Here is a 24,267-nt window from a genome sequence, read left to right on the forward strand (position 1 = left end):
TTTATCCTATCATTTTAACATTTTGTATACTATTTTATATGTATAATTTGTAATAAAATTTATTTTAGTTATTGTATACTTTTAATTTTATCTTATTTTATAATTTCTTTTGAATATATTCACCTATTTTAATGTATATATTCTTTTTGTTATTTAAAGGGAATCCACCTATTTTATGTGCAATTTAAATTATTATTAGGTATATACTTGGTACTTTGACCTATACACATTATTAAAGTCATGTTATTTTATAAAATTATATTTATATATATAATTGTGTTTTTATAATTTATTACATATATAATTTAAGATAAAATTAATTTAATCTTATAATTCACATTTTAATTCCATGTTATCTTAGCATACAATTGTTTCTAAAATTTATTCATATGTAAATAACTCATATTAGATTATTTTTATTATAGTCCATGTCATTGATTTCATATTATTCCGTGTAAATAGTTTTCTATGTATTCCTTTAAATCTATTTACGTGTATAACATGTTTCTTTTAAGGACCATATTTTAATTTGTACAGTTTACTTATTATATACACTTTCGTATCTTATTATCTTTATGTACATCTTATTAATATGTATCATTAGTCCCGAATCAATTTGTTTCATGTAAGATCATTTTATACATCATTTATTTTAAAATTCCTTTTACATATACGGAACATGTCGAAACCATTTTTGTAGTTTGAAAAAAAAAATGGTCGATCGACTTTAAAAACGGAAATGGAGTCGCTACCAATCTTTTTTGATGAGGTGTGATTGGGTCACCAAGAAGCTTGGTCATTTTAATAAAACATTTTGGCTTACTAAAACAACGATTTTAGTCTACAAAATTTGAGAAAACGGGTTCGAGAGTCGGTTACATATGAGGATTAGCACCCTCATTACACCCAAAGTTGGTACCAGATCGATTAAATACTGTCTTTATGTCTGAGATTTAAAAATGTTTTTGAAATGTGGTTCCTTTTAATAATATTTGAATAACCCAAGTTGGTCATCAAAATTCTCTTGTTTCAGAGGAATATAGAATCACATCTAGCACGATAGGACACGATCCTTTATGCCCTCGAAAACATGATAAATTTTGACTTCCAAAAGTTTATATGTTGAAAACCGCAAAAGAATGCCCAATTATTTAGTCCGACGAGAAAATCGAAACCCAGCACAGTAGAGCACGACTCCTCGAATTTTTAGACATCGGACATTGCCTTATTTTAGAATTTAGAGAACATGAGTGAAATTCTAAAGGAATATTCAATTACTTTAAACAAACAGGGGATCGCAACCCAGCACGATAGGGCATGATTCCCTGAATTGTCAAACATCAAACATTACCCTCGTTTTGAAGAATTTTTAAAGACATGAATGAAATTCCAAAGGAATATTTGATTATTTTGAAAAAACGAGAAATCGCAACCCAGCACGATAGGGCATGATTCCCGAATTGCCAAACACCGAGTATTTCCTTCGTTTTAAAGAATTTTTAAATGAATAATTATAAAAATAGCTTAAAACGCGTTAATGCGACTTGAAATTAAACAAAATTAATCTTAAAGATTTGGACCTTATAAAACCACATTTCATAAACCAAGTGGAAAATAATGATATGGGATAATATACACACATAAGATATAATACTTGGTGAATGAAAATATTATGAGAAATAAAACAAATTAACAAATATACAATAGCAATGCACTTATTTTGAAAAACATTAACAATCAACATAATGGAAACTAAAAGATATAACTAACCAAAGAAACAAATTAGAATAAAGCATAACAAATTTCAAACATAGATTAACGAAAATTGAAATAATAGTGCAAAAGACCGATAGACAATATACAACGATAATGTATCAAAATAATATGAAAAATAAAATGCAACACATAATATACTGAGAGCAATATGGACACTGAGAGCCAATGTAATACTGAAACAATTTAAAAACTATATGAAAAACTTGCAAATGAATAATACATGCTAGGGTTTGAAATGATTTACATATATAAAATAAAACTAAGAATATGTAAATGAAGATTAAAATAAATATTGTAAAAGAAATTTGGAGCAAATAACATACGAAATATTGAAAAAAAACAAAACATATCTATTTAAAGGTGATGATATACATACAATAATAAAAATCAATGTAAACAATGCATAATGAAGATATAATAAAAATAAAGAATAAACAATATACATGATAGAATAACAAACCAATATATAATAAAACAATATATACATGAAAGAATCGCAATAACAAAGAAATAATAAAACATTTTAAAGAATAAACTATATACATAACAAATTCGAAAGGAAATACAAATACATAGATTTAAAAGAAATTATATATATATATAAAATAACATGGAACTAATAATGTATATAGAATAAAACTAATTTTATCACAAATCATATATGTATTAATATAAGATTAATTTAAATTAAATATTATACAAAATCAAAGTAATTTAAAACGTATATAAAAAAATAAAAGATGAATGCTAAACAAATAATAAAAAAAATAATGAACTATATAAATTAAAATGAGAAAAAACTTAATTGAAATAAGGGAAAATTAAAAGAGATAACTAACAAATAGAATAAACCATTGAAAGGACCAAAACGCAAAGCGCGCAAATGCATAGGGACTCAAGCTGGAAATAATCTAGGCCCCAAGACGCATCATTGAAGCGCGGACCAAACTGCAAATACACACAAAATACAGAGTCCAATTCAAAAAAATGAAGTAAGGCACGCAAGGCTCGATTGAAGACTCGTGCGAATATGGAGGACCTAGCGCGCAAATTCCCTATTTTAAGCAAAAGGGCGTGGATCAGGCCTTCTAATCGGGTCAATGCGTGGATCCTTACCCATTGAACAGCACCGTTTTAATTTCTATACAACACAGGTGTAAAAAAAACCCTAAACTAGTTATTCATCATTTAAAAGCAAATCAAAATAAAAAAAATAAAAAGAACTAAGGCCTCCTTCTGTTCTTTCAACCGAACCCAAAGGCAGCCCTCAAACGCCGTTTCGCCTCCATATTCGGCCAACATTCATCACGCAAGGGCCTATCCTAGCCTTATTCGACCACGAATCCAAGAGTCTTGCCCAAAAGCCTCAGGATCTTTGCCTGTACTTCGATTACGGCGAAGCAAACAAAGACTCGAGGGGAAATAAGATAAGTCTCTTTATCTTTATTTTTTTATATACAACAAGTAAAGATCAAGAAGAAAGAAATAAGAACAAAAAAAATCGAAAAGAAAAATAGATCTGAAAATCACCTTAAAATCTTTTCTTTTTCTATTTCATTATTTCATATCTGTATTTCAATGTGTATATTGTGCGTGTGTTCCTGATTACAATGAACATAGGGCTTTTATATAGCCGAAAATAAAAGAAAAATACAAGGAATTTTTTTCTCTTGTTTTTTTCTCTCTGCTGTTGTTTTGCTGTGCTATTCTTGTCTTCTATTGCAGGTACGAAATGCGACTTGGAGGCGCGAGGGTGGCGTACGGAGGTGTACAAGGGTTGTACGGAGGCGCACTAGAGGCTAGGGCTGCGGCGCTCCTTGCTGCTAGGGTTCCTAGTTGGCTGAAGTTTGTTTAAGTTTTGGGCCATTTGGGTCAGGGGTATTTTGGGCTTGTTTTTTATATTTGGACTGATGGACTGTTAATGATATTTAGAATTTTACTTATTTTTATTTTTGTTTTTGTTTTGGGTTTATAGGCTCGGGCTAAATTGGTCCTCTACAGCTGCCCCTCTTTGCTCATTATCGTGTAACAAGAATAGAGCAAAGACTTTAAAGAGGGCCAAGTTTGCCCGGTCCTGCAGAATCTTGACTTCTTCGATGTTCTTCTTCTTCGAGATAGCCTTGTTCCAATCCTCTACAACTTTAGGGACATAGGAATTGTCACTCCTATCTGTTCTGCTGTAACTCTAGAGAGACTATTCTTGTAGCTCTTAATCTGCTCTACTGCAACTGCTCCGCTGCAACTTTAGGGAGACAAGATCTACAATTTTTAGCCTGTTACCCTACGACTTAGGGAGTTAAAGCTTGCTTCTTTGATTTGCTCCACTGCAACTTCAGGGAGACAAGATCTACAATCTTCAGCCTACGACTTAGTGAGTTAAGGCTTGGTTCTTTGATTTGCTCCGCTGCAACTTCAGGGAGACAAGATCTACAATCTTCAGCCTGTTATCCTGCAGGGAGACAAGATCTACAATCTTCAGCCTGTTACCCTACGACTTAGGGAGTTAAGGCTTGCTTCTTTGATTTGCTCCGCTGCAACTTTAGGGAGACAAGATCTACAATCTTCAGCCTATTACCCTACGACTTAGGGAGTTAAGGCTTGCTTCTTTGATTTGCTCCACTACAACTTCAAGGAGACAAGATCTACAATCTTTAGCCTGTTACCCTACAACTTAGGAAGTTAAGGCTTGCTTCTTTGATTTGCTCCGCTACAACTTCAGGGAGACAAGATCTGCAATCTTCAGCCTGTTACCTTACGACTTAGGGAGTTAAGGCTTGCTTCTTTGATTTGCTCCGCTGTAACTTTAGGGAGACAAGATCTACAATCTTCAGCCTAATCCACTACAACTTTAGGGAGATAGGATGGTGGCTTAAATCTGCTTTACTGCAACTTCAGGAAGACAAGATTCGCTGTCTTCGATTTACTCCACTGCAACTTTAGGGAGACAAGATCTACAATCTTCAGCCTATTCCACTACAACTTTAGGGGGATAGGCTGGTGGCTTAAATCTGATTCACTGTAGCTTCAGAGAGGCAAGATTCGTCATCTTCGATTTGCTCCACTGCAACTTCAGGGAGACAAGATCTGTAGAATCGATTTCATAGGCCTATGCTTATGCCAAATAATTAGGATGCTATATTCGAAATGAATCAAATATTCCTAACTAGATGTGATGCTTATGTCAAATAATTAGAATGCTATGATCGAAATGAATCAAGTGCTCTTAACTAAATGTGTCATGAATGATATATGAATGCAGAGATGAAAATGATTCTTTTTAAAAGGCTTAAGGTAATATTGCTCGTTGTTTATCAGAGCCTTATCATTGAGTATTATGCTACCATCTTGTTTAGCTGGCATTCCTGACAGAAAACCAAAAGAAACAATCTCAATCTGCTCGGCAAGCTTGCCCCACTGAAACTTTATAGAGTTTTTTGCTTATCCAACCCACTGCAACTCAGGGTATAGGATTTGTTTCATCTTCAGTCAATTTGATCTGTTACACCATTCCATGGGTGTAATGACCAGATGTATGCCTGATATCTACATGAATATAGAATACCATTTTCTTTTTTTTTGAGAATAATCCCATTGCACTTGGTTTGACATTGCTCGCTATTTGGCGAGGTAGCGTCATTGACACAATACCCCTTTTTTGTGCAATTGATATTTTTAACAAATAATCTAGGGAGATAGCCACAATTTAGACTCTTATGTCTCAAATATTTCCAACCCTTAGGCTCGGTGAGTTCTAAATAATGGTTCTGTTTCAGGTTCCTATACTATTTAGAAGTTTCCAGAGTAATACGCAGAACCCCTTTTGCGAAGGTATTATTAGTCCATTAATCGTTATTTCAATGCAAAATGCTTGAAAAAGATCAAAACAACGGACAAGAAGAAAATTGATTAGGAGCGTAGCTTGAAATAAATAAATTAACCAAAAATTGCTAATGCAATAAGAAGGCAATTAACTCAATCATGAATAAGTTAATAAAAGATAGCAATGCAATAAGAAGGAAGTTTATTAGGACGTATCTTGAAAAGAATAAGGTAATCAAAGACAACAAATTCAAAATGGGCAAAATGGAAACTAAGTGCCCCTGATATCGCAACTCGAGCTTCTTTGTACCAACTTCTTGAGGACCTTTCTGAACTCAATATGTGTTTAGGGGATCCAGAGTACTTTGTTGATGCCCCAAGACGTAGCATACTTCTTCATTGTTAATTCAGGCATAACAAGATTCTTGTATGCCCCACTTGGATCAAAATCTGAGCCACCCTTTTTGGGTTTTCAACTCAAATCCCTTTTGGTCTCAAAGCGCCCTTTGCGAGTTTTCGCCTTGGCCTCTCTTTTTTTTTAAAGGCGACTTATAGGTTTTCACCTTGGATTCTCCTTTTAGGTAGAATACTCCTCGACTGGATTTGAATTCACTGGATTGGGCAAATTTTTGCCATCAACGGCTAGAATTGATACTCCTCTTAGAACAGGCATTCTTCACTACATAAGTTCCTTCCCAGTTTGGTGTTCACTTTCCTCTGAAGTCCTTTTGTATAAAAATGATCTTTTTCAACGCCAGGTCCCCCTTGTGGAATTTTCTAGGATGAACCTTTCTGTCGTAAGCTCGCATCATTCATTTCTGGTACATTGGACCATGACAAATGGCTTTCAAACTCCTTTATTCAAATTCCACTGATCATATCGGGATTGGATCTATATATTCTGCCTGATCCAACTTTAGCTTTAACAAGACTTGGCCAAAAGAAATCTCGTCTTCAAAATTGTTTCTATCCCATTAAGCAAACAAGCAAGGTGTTGCCCCGGTAAAAGTTTTGGCCAACGTTTGATAGGTATAGAGGGTAAATAGTAACTTCTTTATGCCAGTCTTTACAAGCCTTGATTATCTTCCATGATTTTTTTTTTTGCATTATGATATGGCGTTTGATCTTTGAATAGATTGCCAACTTCTGACATTGATTCTTTCTGGCATTCTTTATCGGCACCTAGTCACTTTCCTATTCTTTTTTTTTTCAGTTTGATGACTATCGACTTAGTAATATTGGCATATGAAATGACTTTCACCCTTTCCGCGAAGTAATCGACGACCTTAAAGATAAATCAGTATCGGTTAGAAGCTTTTGACGAGATCAGTCCTATAATATCCCTGCCCCACATATAGAAAATTTGTGAAGAAATTGAGGAGGCATAAAAGTCTTGTCTTCTTTCATTTGGCATTCACAGCTTGACTGATACAATCCCCTTCTATGGTGGATCAGCAGCACTCGAACCTCATGATTAGCCTGGCTAACGTAAAACCATTAGCACATGTCCTCCTGACACTCATATGGACCCTTTTTAGCATCCATAGACCTTAGTAGCCCAGGCATATCTTGATACGATCATGCGAAAATATCTTTGCATTCTTGACATCTTTCTTTGTCTCCGTGGTGTTATACACTCCAATTTTTACCTCTTTCTCTCCTCTCAAGTTCGCGATGTCCACTGCCCTTTTATAAGGTAGGATCTATTTCTCATCTTGTTCTACCATCCTTGACAAATTAGGAGGTAGGCTAGAATCTCTATCATCTTCAAGGTCTTGAGGTCCCTCTAAACACAAATCTTGCTCAAAAAGAGACTCGGAGTTAGTGACAGCGTCGCTCACGTCATTGATATCTGGAGACCTGTTGTAGGTACGAAGGCAGATTCCAAAGAATAAATGATTCTAAGGATAATTATTTGTATGGTATGATCATGAATGAAAGAATCTAAGAATAACCGTTTGTACAGTATGAAATGGAAAGAATAAAAGAATATTTACTTAAAATGATAACAAACATGCATTTCATTAAAATAAAGATTTTGGATATAAGCCTATTTCACAAAAGGATTCTCGTTGCTTCTAGGCTTAAAACAACAAGTGTGTTTTGAATATTACTTTAGATTAGCTCTAAAAATACAAGGATCTCTTTCACAGTCCTATTGTTTAAAACACCCCAAGTACGTAAGGGTAGAAGTTTGGAAAAGTTTATTCCCCGATTCACTCTTCTGATACGTTGTTAACGTTTAGATCCCCAAATATCAGGTCTTGCATTAGAGTTCTGAGCTCGATGAACCCTTAGATCTCATGCCCCTATCCATCATAGAACTCGTAATATCCACCTCTTTAACAGAAAGGTTAGATAACAGATTTCCTGCTCTAGAGGGATCATCGAATTTCACGATACCCAATTTGATAAATCTTTCGATTAGCTTTCTAAAAGCGGTACAGTTCTCGATGGAATGCCCTGTGATTCCCACATGGTATTCACATTGGCCGCTTGCATCGTACCATTTAGAGTATGGGGGTTGTATAGGTTCTATGTAAAAAGGGGATACAACATGTGCGTTGAACAAAACGTGGTACAACTCTCTGTACGTGATTGGGATAGGCATGGATTGGGGTTTATCTGAGTTCGGTCTTCGATTGGGTTCTTACCTTGAGGAGGCCTGATGGCTGGTAGTTACTGACCTTGGCCGGCTTATTATAATCGGCTCTGAATGACCCTTGTTATACCTACTCATACTATTTGCTTTCTTTTCCTTCTTCTTCGAGGCCTTCAAATTCCACTCTCCCCTTTCCTTCATTTCTGCCAGAACAACTGGTTTGGCTCGATCATCTTCCGGGTTAAAACTTGAACCCATCGGGAAGCTCAACAGTGCCGATGTATCCGTTTGATATTGGGGTCCGATAACAATGGGTACCCCTTGCATGTCTAGTTGTGTCAAGACATTTATTAGGGTAAAACCTGGGGATTAGATGATCTCTTCGATATCATCCTCACTATTGACCACTGGGCCACTCCTTTTTTCAAATTCTCCGGCCAGTAACTGGGTAAACTGGCCTATCATATTTCTTTGGAGTTCTAGCATTTCTCGCATATCTTGTTGAATTTTGATCAATTGCTCTTGCATCTGTATTTGCCTTTGCTCTATTCTCTCCAACCTTTGGTCCATATCCTTTGTCGATTCTAAAATAATTTTACCTAATTAGGGTCCTTTTGGAAAAATTTAATGCAAATGATGCAATGCAATGCAAATGCATGGGATGAATGCAAAAGGAAGAAAGATGTTGATTTTGAATTCAATTCCCTTAGAACAACTTTTCTAGAAAACAAATTCTTTTACATAAAATGGATTACGTATACGGCCTTGTTTTCATATTTCAGGCGAAGACACTGATCCCCTTTCTTCGTGAAAGTCAAATCTCACAAGCTTCCAATAAATGCCTCTACTAGCTTCTTTTTGCTTGATCTAGGCCACAAATTACTATCCTTGCAATGTTGATTAGCTCCTTTAAGAAAGTCGAAACGCGACGGCTTTTGAATAATCTTTATCAGCTTGGATCCTTTGGTAAAGTCTTGTTTTCCTCCACGAACTGTTAGCCTTCTTCTGTCGTGTTTACTTGGACCATATTTAGACAACCGTATTGTAATCCACTTTATCAAGAAATTCATTTTCTTATGAAAAACTGTTCTATTTAGCAATCAAATATGAATCAACACCTCCTTTCTATGAAGATGTAAGGCAATGCAGTCATCAACAAAACAAAAACAAAACACGTTAGTACAGGAGAAATAAATGACGAATAAAGCACCTATTCAGTGACCACTAGAGGTTCGGAGTGGCTCTACCTAGGGTAAACTCCTAGGTCTCTCTATATGTGGTTCGGTTCTAGAGAGAAGGTACCTGAACCAGTAGATTCCTCAATCCTTACCCATTATAGGCTCCTATGGATCAAGTTCGATTCAGGGGAATACATTTCCCTATGACCATGCAGAGATGACAATCTCACGAAATCATAATTATGGATGTATCCAAGGAAGCAATCCACTAGCCCATGCGGAGGTGAAAACCTCATGAAAGCTTAGTTTCTTACTCCCACTTAGAGGGTGCGACCAAGCGGTCATGCAATGTAATGCGAGAGTACACTACAAAACTCGAACAACAACAATCATGCGAACAAATGCAACAAAGAATCAACTCAACTTTTCAATTTTAGACAAAAGGACAAAAATTAATAGATTTTATGGCTTGACTCTCTTGTTCACTCCCCAATGGAGTCGCCAAGCTGTCGAAACCATTTTTGTAGTTTGAAAAAAAACGATCGATTGACTTTAAAAATGGAAATGGAGTTGCCACCAATCTTTTTTGATGAGGTGTGATTAGGTCACCAAGAAGCTTGGTCATTTTAATAAAGTATTTTGGCTTACTAAAACAACGATTTTAGTCTATGAAATTTGAGAAAATGGGTTCGGGAATCGGTTACGTATGAGGAAGGATTAGCACCCTCATTACGCCCAAAATTGGTACCAGATCGATTAAATACTATCTTTATGTCTGAGATTTAAAAATATTTTTGAAATGTGGTTCCTTTTAATAACATTTGAATAACCCGAGTTGGTCATCAAAATTCTCTTGTTTCAGAGGAATATAGCATCACATCCAGCACGCTAGGACACAATCCTTTATACCCTCGAAAACATGATAAATTTCGACTTCCTAAAGTTTATATGTTGAAAACCGCAAAAGGATGCCCAATTATTTAGTCTGACGAGAAAATCGAAACCCAGCACAGTAGAGCACGACTCCTCGAATTTCTAGACATCGGACATTGCCTTATTTTAGAATTTAGAGAACATGAGTGAAATTCTAAAGGAATATTCGATTACTTTGAACAAACAAGGGATCGCAACCCAGCACTATAGGGCACGATTCCCTGAATTGCCAAACATCAAACATTACCATCGTTTTGAAGAATTTTTAAAGACACGAATGAAATTACAAAAGAATATTCGATTATTTTGAAAAAATGAGAAATCGCAACCCAGCACGATAAGGCATGATTCTCGAATTGCCAAACACCGAGTATTGCCTTCGTTTTAAAGAATTTTTAAATGAATAATTATAAAAATAGCTTAAAACACGTTAATGCGACTTGAAATTAAATGAAATTAATCTTAAATTTTTGGACCTTATAAAACCACATTTCGTAAACCAAGTGGAAAACAATGATATGGGATAATATACACACATAAGATATAATACTTGGTGAATGAAAATATTATGAGAAATAAAACAAATTAACAAATATACAATAGCAATGCACTTATTTTGAAAAACATTAATAATCAACATAATGGAAACTAAAAGATATAACTAACCGAGAAACAAATTAGAATAAAGCATAACCAATTTCGAACATAGATTAACAAAAATTGAAATAATAGTGCAAAAGACGATAGACAATATACAACGATAATGTATCAAAATAATATGAAAAATAAAATGCAACACATAATAAACAAAGCAATATGGACACCGAGAGCCAATGTAATACTGAAACAATTTAAAAACTATATGAAAAACTTGCAAATGAATAATACATGCTAGGGTTTGAAATGATTTACGATATAAAATAAAACTAAGAATATGTAAATGAAGATTAAAATAAATATTGTAAAAGAAATTTGGAGCAAATAACATACGGAAATATTTAAAAAAAAACAAAACATATCTATTTAAAGGTGATGACATACATACAATAATAAAAATCAATGAAAACAAAGTATAATGAAGATATAATAAAAATAAAGATAAAGAATATACATAATGAATAACAAACCAATATATAATAAAACAATTTATACATGAAAGAATCTGCAATAACAAAGAAATAATAAAACAGTTTTAAAGAATAAACTATATACATAACAAATTCAAAGGAAATACAAATAAATAGATTTAAAAGAAATTATATATATAAAATAACATTGAACTAATAATGTATATAGAATAAAACTAATTTTATCACAAATCATATATGTATTAATATAAGATTAATTTAAATTAAATATTATACAAAATTTTAAAAACAATATGATTTACAAGGTAATTTTAAAATAATAGTTTTATAATTTAAACAAAAAGGTAAATTATCAAAGTACTTTAAAACGTATATAAAAAAAAATAAAAGATGAATGCTAAACGAATAATAAAAAATAATGAACTATATAAATTAAAATGAGAAAAACTTAATTGAAATAAGGGCAAATTAAAAGAGATAACTAACAAATAGAATAAACCATTGAAAGGACCAAAGCACACAGCGCGCAAATGCGTAGGGACTCAAGCTAGAAATTATCTAGGCCCCAAGACTCATCATTGAAGCACGGACCAAACTGCAAATACACATAAACTACAGAGTCCAATTAAAAAAAAAAGTAAGGCGCGTAAGGCGTGATTGAAGACTCATGTAAATATGGAGGACCTAGCGCGTAAATTCCCCGTTTGAAGCAAAAGGGCGTGGATCTGGCCTATTAATCGGGTCAATGCGCGGATCCTTACCTATTGAACGGCGTCGTTTCAATTTCTATATAAAACAAGGTTTAAAAAAAAACCCTAAACTAGTTATTCATGATCATTTAAAAGCAAATCAAAATAAAAAAATAAAAAGAACTAAGGCTTATCCTCTTGTTCTTTCAACCGAACCCAAAGGCAGCCCTCAAATGCCGTTTCGCCTCCATGTTCGGCCGACGTCATCATGCGAGGGCCTATCCTAGCCTTATTCGACCATGAATCCAAGAGTCTTGCCCAAAAGCCTCAAGATCTTCGCCTGTACTTCGATTACGGCGAAGCAAACAAAGACTCGGGGGGGGGGGGAATAAGATAAGTCTCTTTATCTTTATTTTTTTTATATACAGCAAGTAAAGATCAAGAAGAAAGAAATAGGAATAAAAAAAATCGAAAAGAAAAAATAGATCTGAAAATCACCTTGAAATCTTTTCTTTTTCTATTTCACTGTTTCATATCTGTATTTCAATGTGTATATTGTGCGTGTGTTCCTGATTACAATGAACATAGGGCTTTTATATAGCCAAAAATAAAAGAAAAATACAAGGAATTTTTTTCTCTTATTTTTTCTCTCTGCTGCTGTTTTGCTGTGCTATTCTTGTCTTCTCTTGCAGGTACGGAATGCGACGTGGAGGTGCGAAGGTGGCTTACGGAGGCGTGCAGGGGGTCGTACGGAGGCGCGCTGGAGGCTAGGGCTGCAGCGCTCCTTACTGCTAGGGTTCCTAGTTGGCTGAAGTTTGTTTAAGTTTTGGGCCATTTGGGCCAGGGGTATTTTGGGCTGGTTTTTTATATTTGGACTGATGGACTGTTAATGATATTTAGATTTTAACTTATTTTTGTTTTTGTTTTGGGTTTATAACCCCGGGCTAAATTGGGCCTCTACAGAATATATGCTTGATTTATAAACTTTACTAAATTCATGCATTTTATACATATAGTTTCTTTTGTGTACATGATTATTTTTTAAAATTTGTTACATATATATAATTTATGGAAAAATTAATTTATATACATTGTTAATATCATGCTATTTTTTCAAACAATCACTTTGACATTCATTTACGTAGATATATGTTTTGTAAACCTATTATGTGTATTTCATAAGATTATGTTTTATTATGTATTTTTGCTATCCTTTTATATTTTATAATCTTCCTTTATTGTATGCATTTTAACCAATGTTTTTAAGACTTTGTATATTACTTGATTTAAAATCTTCATTTTATAATACATATTTTAATGATTACATATATATCTCTAGTCTGTTTTCACAAATAATTTCAAAATCATTAATTCATTAATTCATTAATTCATATATTATATATTATGTGTTTATCATTATTTTAAATTTGTCTTTTACCATATTGTTTTCTTAAATTTTTATTTTATATTGTATATCTTGTATTGTTTGTGTTATATTAGGCTATGTATATCGTTGTTGTATACTATTTTCATTTTATTATTATATCAATTGTTCTTCATCCATGTTTGGGAAATTGGTTAAATTTTTCTTAGAATAGTTTAATTGTTTGTTTTACATTTTATTTTCAAGTAAAATTAATATGTTTTGAGTTCACAAATCTTTTTTAAAAAAAAATCCTAAAATAAGGCAATGTTCAGTTTTTAGAAATTCAAGAAATCGTGCCCTACCGTGCTGGGTTTCAATTTTTCGTCGGACTAAACATCTAGACATCCTTTTGTAATTTTTGACCTAAGAGCTCTTGGAAATCAAAACTTAATCGTGTTCTCAAAAGTATAAAGGATCATGTCCTATCGTGCTGGATGTGTTGCTTTATACCTTTAAAACGAGAAAGTTTTGATGACTAGCTTAAACCACTCAAATGTTTTTTAAAAGGAACCATATTTCAAATTGTTTGAAAAAACCCTAGACATAAAGAAAACATTTAAATAACCTCGTACCAGTTTTTGGGCATAGTGAGGGTGCTAACCCTTCCTCATACGTAATCGACTCCTGAACCCATTTTTAAATTTACGTGGACCAAAATTGTTTTAAAATGTTTTATTAGGTGATCCAATCACAACTAAACAAAAGATTGGTGGCGACTCCACACTTGGTTTAAAAAGTCGATCCCCGTTTTTTCCTAACTCGAAAAAATGGTTTCAACAAGCGAGATCAAGTCCTTTAAGAGAAGTCTTCTGAGTGTTGTTTGCTAGGTAATCTTTGCTACCCTCAACAACTAAAGGTATTGTCCCCATGTCAGGATTTTATCCTTAGCTTTTACGGAATAATCATGGAGATTACATGTACAAAGATTCAAACCACCAATCAATGCATATGTAGCATTTACCTTGGAACTATCTCCGTGAACCCACAAGGTTCTCCGCTGAATCAAGAGACAAAACCCCAACACAAGAATAATACCATCTATTGAGGGGTCCATTAACACAACAAATGAAATTCATACAATTTTTTTAATGAAAGTAAATATCATATTTAATTGGAGGGAAAGCAACAATAAAATCCTTAGCAAAAGATTAAAACACAGTTATATCGTAAATGAAATAAGAAACAAAGAAAATAACTTGATTCTCCAAAGCTACCATATAACGTAATTCATGGGAATGTCTGATGCACATTTTATTGGTTTCCATCTTGATTTTGCAAAAGAAGTTTGAATTCTGAAGAGAGCAAATGATTGAGCGAAAGAAAAAAAATTAGTTTATTAATTTTCATGATTTATAAGACAAACCTTTTGGAGACAAATAATGACACATTAGATATTTGTGATTAAAATTCTAGAATAGATTAAAAATGTTGAATTAATGATAAAATTAATAGTGAATTAATAACAACAAGCGTACTCATTACTTACCTTCTTTGCTAAACATGTTAAATGTTGTTTAACAACCTTTGTTTAATTTTTTTTAGCTCAACCACAACATCCTTCATATCTTTTCTTTCTTCTGGTAACTCTGCTGAACAATTCAAAGCCAACTCCATGATGGATGAAATACAATTTGCTTTAACAACAAAGTACTCATCCTCTCTGCTTAGTAAATCAACATCTGCAATTTCTGTCGCTCCTTTAGGCAAAGAACTTTCCATCCAATGCCTTATAGTCACTTCTTCAACAAAAAAATTATCAGTTGGCTTTTTCTTTGTAAAAGTTTCTATAAGGATGATCCCATAACTATAGACGTCACATTTTATAGAAACGATTCCTGTTAATCCAAATTCTGCATTTCAAGTATAATTAGAACATCATTAATCTTCAATTATTTCTAAAATGCTTATTTATATATATATATATATATATATATATATATATATATCCACATACACATGAAACAAAAATATAAAATGCAAATTAGGAAAATAATCATACAAAAATAAAAAAGAATTCACCTGGTGCCATATACCCGATAGTTGCAAGAGTCATGGTTTGCTTCATTACTTCACCTTCTCCCAACAATTTGGCAATGCCAAAATCTCCAACATGTGCAACCATGTCTTCATCTAGTAAAATATTGCTTGGTTTTATGTCACAATGAATTATAGGCGTTGGATATCCATTGTGGAGGTGTTCTATAGCTACCGCAACATCTATCATTATGTCGACCCTTTGTTTGATATCAAGGAAACAATTTTTAGAATGTAACCATTCCTCAAGGTTTCCATTAGACATGTAATCAAGCACCAAGGCTTTGAAGTCTACACTTGAGCAGCAAGTAATGACCTTCACAATATTACGATGAACTATATTACGCAAAGCATCACATTCAATGTCAAAACTCCTAAATGCTCCCTCTGTTTGGAAATTGAAAACTTTTATTGCAACTTCCATTCCATCTGAAAGCCTCCCTTTATATACATATCCAAAACTCCCTGAACCAAGCATATTGCTTTCCTCAAATCCATTAGTTGCTTGTGAAAGTTCAACATGTGAAATTCTTCTCAGTGTTTTCAAAGACAACAAATCATCTTTAATTGGTAGACTTGTACTCCTTCTTTGGCATCTTCTATACATAATAGTTAAGAATATTAGTACCACGACAATACCAATTGCTGGTAAACCATACCTAAAAGTATGCAATATAATCATTTGGGAGTTTTCATGGTTGTTGTTTTTGCAAGGTGGGACTAGCAATCTAGGTGGACCACAAAGTGCAGAATTCTTCATGAATGATGTGCTGGAAAAGTTTGAAAAACATCCTTCGGTGGGAATTTCCCCTTCAAGTCTATTGAAAGACACATTAAAATAGTTTAGATATAAAAGCTTTTCCAAAGACTTGGGAATGACTCCAGAGAGAGTGTTATTGCATAAATCCAAGAATTCCAAACTAATCAACCCATCAAATGATTCAGGGATATGACCATGTAACTTATTATTTGATAAATCTAATGAAACCAAAGTTTGAAGACCTTCAAATGTGGATAAGATATCGCCTGTGAGAAGATTTCTTGATAAATTTAGGTTCAGTAGACTCCTCAAATTTCCAACATCAATAGCATGTGAATTGTGAAGATGGTTTGATGATAAATCTATTTTTAAGATATCTTTAAGATTCCACAAAGTTGAGGGTATTGCAGAACTCAATTTGTTGGACTCTAAGTAAAGATATCTCAAAGAAGTAATATTACCCAAACAAGAGGGTATGGATCCATTCAGCTTATTCAACCCTAAAAACAAGTTGTATAATCTCTCCAAATCACAAAGGCTTTCTGAGATGGGCCCTCCTAATTTATTAGAGGAAAGACCTAGACTTTGGAGATTTCGCAGTCCTCCTATTGATGTTGGAATGAATCCACTAAATTTATTATAGCCAAGCTCTAAAACCAACATGTTGCTTAAGTTACCTATGTTCATCGGAATATTGCCTTGAAGCTCACATTGAGAGGCATAAAAGTATTGAAGGGATTTTGAAAGGTTCCCGATATAAGTAGGAAGAACGCTACTCAATGGATTTCCTGAAACAATTATTTTTCTCAAATGCTTGCAATTCGCCAAAGAAGAAAGAAAGGTCCACTCATGATCAGTAGCAGATCCTGTGATCAAATTGTTGTTGACGATTCGGAGCCTTTCGAGGTGTCTTAAGTTGCCAAGCGTTTTAGGGATTGGGCCAGAGAATAAGTTATCTCCCAAGTCTACTTTCTTAAGCATGGAAGCATTGGAGATAGAGTTGGGAATGTTTCCGCTAAGTTTATTTCCCCACAATATAAGATACTCAAGCTTTGGAACATTGGTGATGGGTGGTAAATTACCTGTAAAATAGCATCTTTTAGTATACATATTCATTGAATACCAAATTCACAAAATATATAATACATTAAAATATATTTTAAAATAAAAACTGTAAAACTTAAAATCAATTAAGAATAAAATGTTGGGATGGAAAATGTGATGAAATCAATTATAAAGTTGAGACATAATAAGAAGTTTTGAGTAGTAATTAGTCACTTGTGATTTGTATAAACAAAAATAAATAAATAAATCATTCCATACCTGTATTTGATTTAATGTTGGATTTATAAATTACCTGTAAAATGGCATATTTTAGTATATATATTTCGTACTCCAAACTATTCTTAGCTAAAGCCTTGCGTTGAAATCATCATTACTTTTCAGATATAAAATTGATTGAATATCAAATTTACAAAACATATTAAATACTGTAAAACTTGAAATAAAATAAAAATTAAAGTTTGGCATGAGAATGTTATGATTTGGGAAACAAAATATTAAATCATTCTGTATGAGTATTCAATTTAAAATTGTTTTAAAGCAATTGGATGGTAAAATAGATTGGAGAATGCCAAAATATATATATATATATAAATTTCCAAAAATGATAGTAATGTAATTTTAAAAATAAAATAGGGAAAAATCAGAAAAACTTGAAAAGAATCAGCAAACCGTGGAGAAAGTGAGTTGCGAACTGATAAAATCAATTAGAAAATGGTTTCGGGCTTTCGTCTTAATTAACTAAAGTAAATTAAAATGCTGAAAAAGGAGAAAGGAAAACACCAGAGGTGAAATTACGATATAAAGATTAAAAGGGAAGGAAGTTTAAAGTCCAAGCTGGATATTCTCTTAAGTTCCAACTGTCAACTGCACCAACACTATCCATATGTCATACCTATTACCCATTGTTTTTAATGTAAACAGGTATGATTTTTTGATTAATTGTTTATTTTTAATTAAATTATAGTGTAAAATTTAAAGCTACAATTTATTTAAAAAATTATTTTCATATATTTGAAATGTAATCTTTATATTTTTATTTTTTGGGATTTAATCCTCTAATTTTTAATTTAAAAATTAGATCTATTTGTTAACAGTATTAAAATGTTTTTGTGTTGGTGTGGTATTTTGAAAAATAAAATAAACTTTGTATCAATGTAACCAAAAAAAATGTAATAAGCCTAAATTTAGTAAAAAATTTAACGGTGCTAACAATTCTTTAAAATTCATATAATTATTTGATTAGAATAAAGTATTTAGACTAATTAATAATATTATGAAAATTGAAATATCAAATTATGTTAAAATTAAAGTTATAAATTAATCTCAATTTGAGCTAAATAAAACCATTCTTATAATTTTAAAAAGGCAGAAGATTGGAATTAAATAAATTTATAATCCTTAATTGCAAACTTGATAATTCCTAGTAATCCAAATTACTATAATAATGTGCTTACCATCTTTGATTTTACTTGATGAGTGATATTAACTTAATTAAAAAATAATTAAATATCTTACCTCTAATAATATTATTATTAGACTTACTGACTACTTGAAAAATACTACTCCCTTAAAAAAATTACCTCCATCTTTTAAAAATCTTAGTGGACACTTTAGTCCCTAAACTATATCATTTGTTCAATTTTAATCTTTAAAACTATTTTACTAAAAACGATATTACATATTTTAATATTTTTAAAATTTTATAAATCACATTTATTAGAGTTTCAATATGTGATCATTGTATCTTGGAAGAATACTGCTTATAACAATTATTTCATGATTCAATTAGTTAAAATTTATAATTGGTAGATTTTTTAGGTGATAAACTTAAATAATTTTTTTCCAATTTATTTAAATAATAAAAATAATGTTATTTCAAATAAATAATAATTTATATAATATTTTTAATTATTCCAAATATTTTTTACTATCTCAAGATAAATTATTTGTCTTTAAACCAATATCTTAAGAACTATTGTTGAATGTTTAACTATTCTAAAAACTTTGGTATAAAATAGAAAAAGCATCTGCACGATGGTGGATGCAGGAAGCTTACTCAATACATTAAATAATGAGTCAAGTCAAATAAACATGTTGCCAGTAAAATCGATAAAGTACTAAAATTTGAGTTATTTTAAAATACTAAAAAATGATACAAAAATTTATTCCATTTATATTAAAATATTTTAATATTTGTGTTCCGGTAGATTTTTCCACGTAAAATTTGTATGTTCGATCTTTTCAATTTCTTCATTCTTTTTCTTGTTTGTTGCTTACATGGGTTTATGCCCAACATTCACCATAAACTTTTTTGGTTCTTTGTTTTAAATAAAAATATTAAAGTACCATAAAATAATATAACTTATTTTAAATACAAAATAATATTTTTGTAATTTCTCTAACGAGTTGGTGCCTAGTTGACTCGTGACACCAACTCAATCAGAGGCATAAATAATAGTATAAATATTCTCATTAACAAAAAAGTAATATATATATATATATATATATATATATATTACTTTAGCTTCAAATAGCAAATTTTAATTACTTATATAACAAGTAATTTTATAATTGATGTATAGATTGTATAAATAATATATTTATATAATCTAACCTATTATATTTATATTAATTATATATAATCTATAAACTTTTAAGATCAATTTATTGACTATTAAGAAAAGAAAAAATGAAATTGAATAGTGAATAATTTAATTTACAATATATCAATTTTTACATTTTGTACACATCCTTTAATGATGATAAAAAATTTTATAGCATTATTTTTAAATTAACAAAAATTTAATATATTTCAGTTATATTTATTGTATATTAAATACGGTACATATGCTTCAATTATGGCTTGAAATTTTATTATTATATTTGAGATATTAAATAAATTAATATATTTTAATAAAAAGTGTTATAAAATTAAAAAGAATATAATATTATAAACATCTAAAAGTGACAAAATAAATGGAAGTAGCATAAATTTTATTAAATTTAATGTTAATAAGAACTGCAGCTCTTGAATAAATCATTAAATTGATAAATTGCATTTTAAGGTTTAAGATGTTTGTTTCAAATACAAAATTGTTCTAAGGGTCAGATGTTGGTTTAGCCCTTCAAGTTGTATTTAATTGTTATTTTGGTACCTAACCAATTTATTTGTATCAATTTAATATTTGAAATTAAATAAAGTAAATTAAAATGCCAAAAAAAGAGAAAGGAAAACACCAGAGGTGGAAATACGACGTAAGTTTGGACAGTCAAACTGCACCAACACTAACCATATGTGATAAGTGTAAGCCATTGTTTTTAATGTAAACTAGTATGATTTTTATCTATTGGGTTAATTATTTCTTTTTATTAAATTACACAGTAAAATTTAAAGATTATTATTTGCTCAAATTTTTTTGTATTTTTGTATATTTAAAATTAATTTTTATAGTTTTTATTTTTGTAATTTAGCCTTTCTACTTTTTGAATTGAAAAATTTAGGTTCATTTATTAACACTGTTAAAATGTTTGTGTTAGTATGGCATTTTGAAAAATAAAATAAACTTAATATCTATGTTTTAATTATTCCAAATATTGTTTTACTATTTCAAGATAAATTATTTGTGTCTAGACCAATACCTTAAGAACTATTGTTGGATGTTTAATTATTCTAAAGAATTGTCAATTAAGTCTTAGCTTGATTGGCATATGCATTGTTGTCAATATAGGAGAATGTGGTTTCAAGTATGCTTTGAAGTATATTATCCTCCTATTTATTTTGATATATTTTAAAATATTAAAATTTATTAAAAATATTTTTATAAAATTGATTGTATCACAATATACAATTTTAACATCAAATTTTAATTTTTTAAAATACTTTATTCCAAGTTACACAATTTTTACTAGTTTTTAACTTTTTTAATTTTACTGTTTTCTAATTTCTAAAAATTTTAATAATTTTTACAATATTTATCAATTTCTAATAAATTTTAATAATTTTATTATTTATTAAAATTTAAAAAATTAACAAATTTTATTTTTTTAAAACAAATATATATTTATAATGTAGTTATTTTTATAATTTTATTTGAATTTTTAAAGATTTTTTGTTTCTTTTCTAGATGATTATGCCATCATGATGTCATCATATGCCACATGGCAATTTATGATTTGTTGGATATCCCAATCTATTTTTTCAACGTCCAATTAATGGACTAAGCCAAGAACACTTGGTAATGTTAGAGACTACACTAGGAATGTTTGATAATATTAGGTACTAAAGTGGGCAAAAAAACATTAAGGACCAAAGAAAAGAAAGAAAAAAGAAAAAGAAAAACATTAAGAACTAAATGAATACAGTTATTTATGATGATGTTGTTGTCAATTCTTAAGTTGGTGTCTAGTTAATTTGTGACATCATAAATTTAAGTGATAAATTTAAGGTTTTATGTATTGATGTGAATTCAAATATCACCATAATTTTTTAAAATAAAAACTAAAGTACCCTCAAATAATATAACTTATATTAAATATGAAAGAGTATTTTGTAATTTCTCTAACCAAGTTATTGCCCAGTTGACTTATGACACTAACTCAATTAAAAACTTTAATAATAGTATAGATATTCACGTTAAAAAAATTTATAATTGATGAATAAATTTTATAAATAATATATTTATATGATCTAATATTTTATATTTATATTAATTATATATCATCTACAAACTTTGAAGATCAATTTATTGAGTACCTAGAAAAGAATAAATGAAACTGAATTAACACTAAATCAATTTTTACATTTTGTACAGATGATTTAATGATGATAAAAAACTTATTAGCACTATTTTTGAATTAACAAAATTGTTGATATATTTTAATTATATTTATTATTTAATTTTTTAATAATTTTTTAATTATACTGAAGTAAAATTATATTGTATATTAAATATGGTACTTATATTTTAATTATAACTTGAAATTTTATTATAAATTAATATGGTACACGTTGGTCTCTTTTCTTCTACAGACAAAGGATTTCTAATGATTTTTTTTTATTTTTACTTATATAAAATAGATTAGTTTATGCAATAAAAATAATTTCTTTTTAAAGTTTAAAGGAAATTAAAAATTAAAATGAGAAAAGTATATGAGCAAAATAGAAGAAACAAATTAAAGAGAATGTTTTTGGAGTTTGGAAAAAATTAAAGTGAAAAACATACCTTCTAATTTGTTGTCATATAGATCTATTTCTTGGAGCGTAGTTGAATTAAAAATCCTTTCTGGAATCAGCCCACTGAAATGATTTGTTCCTAAATTCAAAATCTGAAGCTGGTAACATTCAGCTATACTTGATGGAATCTGACCTGCACACATTGTCCAAAATTAAAGTGAAAAACATACCTTCTAAACTGTTCAACTAATAATACTTTAAGCATATTTTTTTCCATCAAATTAACTATTTTTCCTCCAATGAAATAAAAACTTCTTAGTTTTTGTTATCTATTACAAATCAAACTCTTTTATAAACAAAATACTTTAAATTAAAGAAACCGAAGAAATTTAGTACCTTCTATATTATTAAACCCCAAATATAATTCTTCAAGTCGAGTCAGATTTCCAATACTTCTTGGAATAATCCCCGTAAATTGATTATAAGACAATGACAAAATTTGAAGGTTGCTGCATTTGCCCATGCCAAATGGAGTGTTACCAGATAATTCATTCCAACTCAAGTAAAGCCCTTCAAGCTTGGGAAGATGTTGACACATATCACTAGGCAAACGACGTGATAGGCTATTGCTGGAGAGATCAATAATCGTCAGAGAAGAAATCTTGAAGATGGAAGATGGAACCTGACCAGATAATTGATTGAATCCCAAGTTCAAGATCTCTAGATTAGACATGTTAACAATTGTTTCAGGGATTGTGCCTGTAAAGTTATTATTTTTCATTTTCAGCCTTCGAACTCTCTGTAAATTCCCAAGCCATGATGGAATTTCCCCATTAAGACTGTTGTAGCTTAATTGAAGGATCCTCAAACGATGCAATTGGCCCAATTCTTTAGGGAGATGGCCAAAAAAATGGTTGCTACTCAAGTCGAGAGAGAGTAGAAATGAAAGATTTCCAAGGTGTGGAGGGATAGTACCCCTACGATTCATGCTTGTAAGATTCAAAGCTATAACTCTTTTATGGAGGATGCCACAAGAAACACCGATCCAATTGCAAACAGAGGTTGAGGCCCTCCAATTGTTTGCCAAGACATTTTGAGGACCGGTAATGCGATCCTTAAACTCGAGAAGTGCAAACTGATCAGAGTTGAGATTCCTGACTGTCATAGCCAAGCAAACTACGGAACATGGTATGAATAAAGCTAAAAGAAGATGAAACCAAGTGTTGTAGTTCATGATTGCAAGACGGAATAAGGCAAGAAAATAAAAAAAGTAGGAAAAGGGAAGTTGAGTTGATAAAATAGTTGGATGATGAAGAAAAAACCAGAGAGCATGCATTAATATGTTTCAACCCTCGCACACTTGATAAACTTGATAAATTTAAGACTACCTTAAAAATTAAGAAGGAAAGTGAAGTTTTAAAGAAATTTCAAAATACGTACAAAGAAGCGAATTTTCAAAATTTCTCCTAAATTTTCTTCACATTACTCCACATAATCCATTAAAAAACTTAAAAATATATTTTATTAATTACTATATATTCTTTTATTTTCAGAATAATAAATTGTTTAAAATATGCTATTAGTCCCTGTAATTTAAAAGTTAAAAAATTCAATCCTCCTATTTTCTAATTTAAAATTCTAATCCAATCATTTTAATTCCATTAAAATTTTCAACTTAATAGGTTTTTATTATCAATCATATGCAACATTATATGAAGATAGTC

The 24,267-nt window shown here is 30.7% G+C and overlaps 1 protein-coding gene across 2 annotated transcripts; it reads right to left on the reverse strand.

Moving 5' to 3' along the window:
• Window positions 1-14,536: 14,536 nt before the first annotated feature.
• Window positions 14,537-23,934, reverse strand: LOC108451571 (receptor kinase-like protein Xa21). 2 transcript variants are annotated; one of them, XM_053027949.1, is made up of 5 exons: window positions 22,940-23,928; window positions 22,593-22,736; window positions 15,531-17,387; window positions 14,998-15,361; window positions 14,537-14,803 (listed from the first exon to the last, which is right to left on the reverse strand). In XM_053027949.1, exons 1-4 carry the CDS (start codon window positions 23,877-23,879, stop codon window positions 15,015-15,017), a joined length of 3,288 nt encoding a protein of 1,095 aa, XP_052883909.1. In that variant the 5' UTR covers window positions 23,880-23,928; the 3' UTR covers window positions 14,537-14,803; window positions 14,998-15,014. The 2 variants fall into 2 exon arrangements, with proteins under 2 accessions (XP_052883909.1, XP_052883910.1); XM_053027950.1 differs by lacking the exon at window positions 14,537-14,803 and having other exon boundaries at window positions 14,906-15,361; window positions 22,940-23,934.
• Between the last annotated feature and the right edge of the window lie 333 nt (window positions 23,935-24,267).

The sequence above is a fragment of the Gossypium arboreum genome, chromosome 5, assembly GCF_025698485.1.
Source record: "Gossypium arboreum isolate Shixiya-1 chromosome 5, ASM2569848v2, whole genome shotgun sequence".
NCBI lineage: Eukaryota > Viridiplantae > Streptophyta > Magnoliopsida > Malvales > Malvaceae > Gossypium > Gossypium arboreum.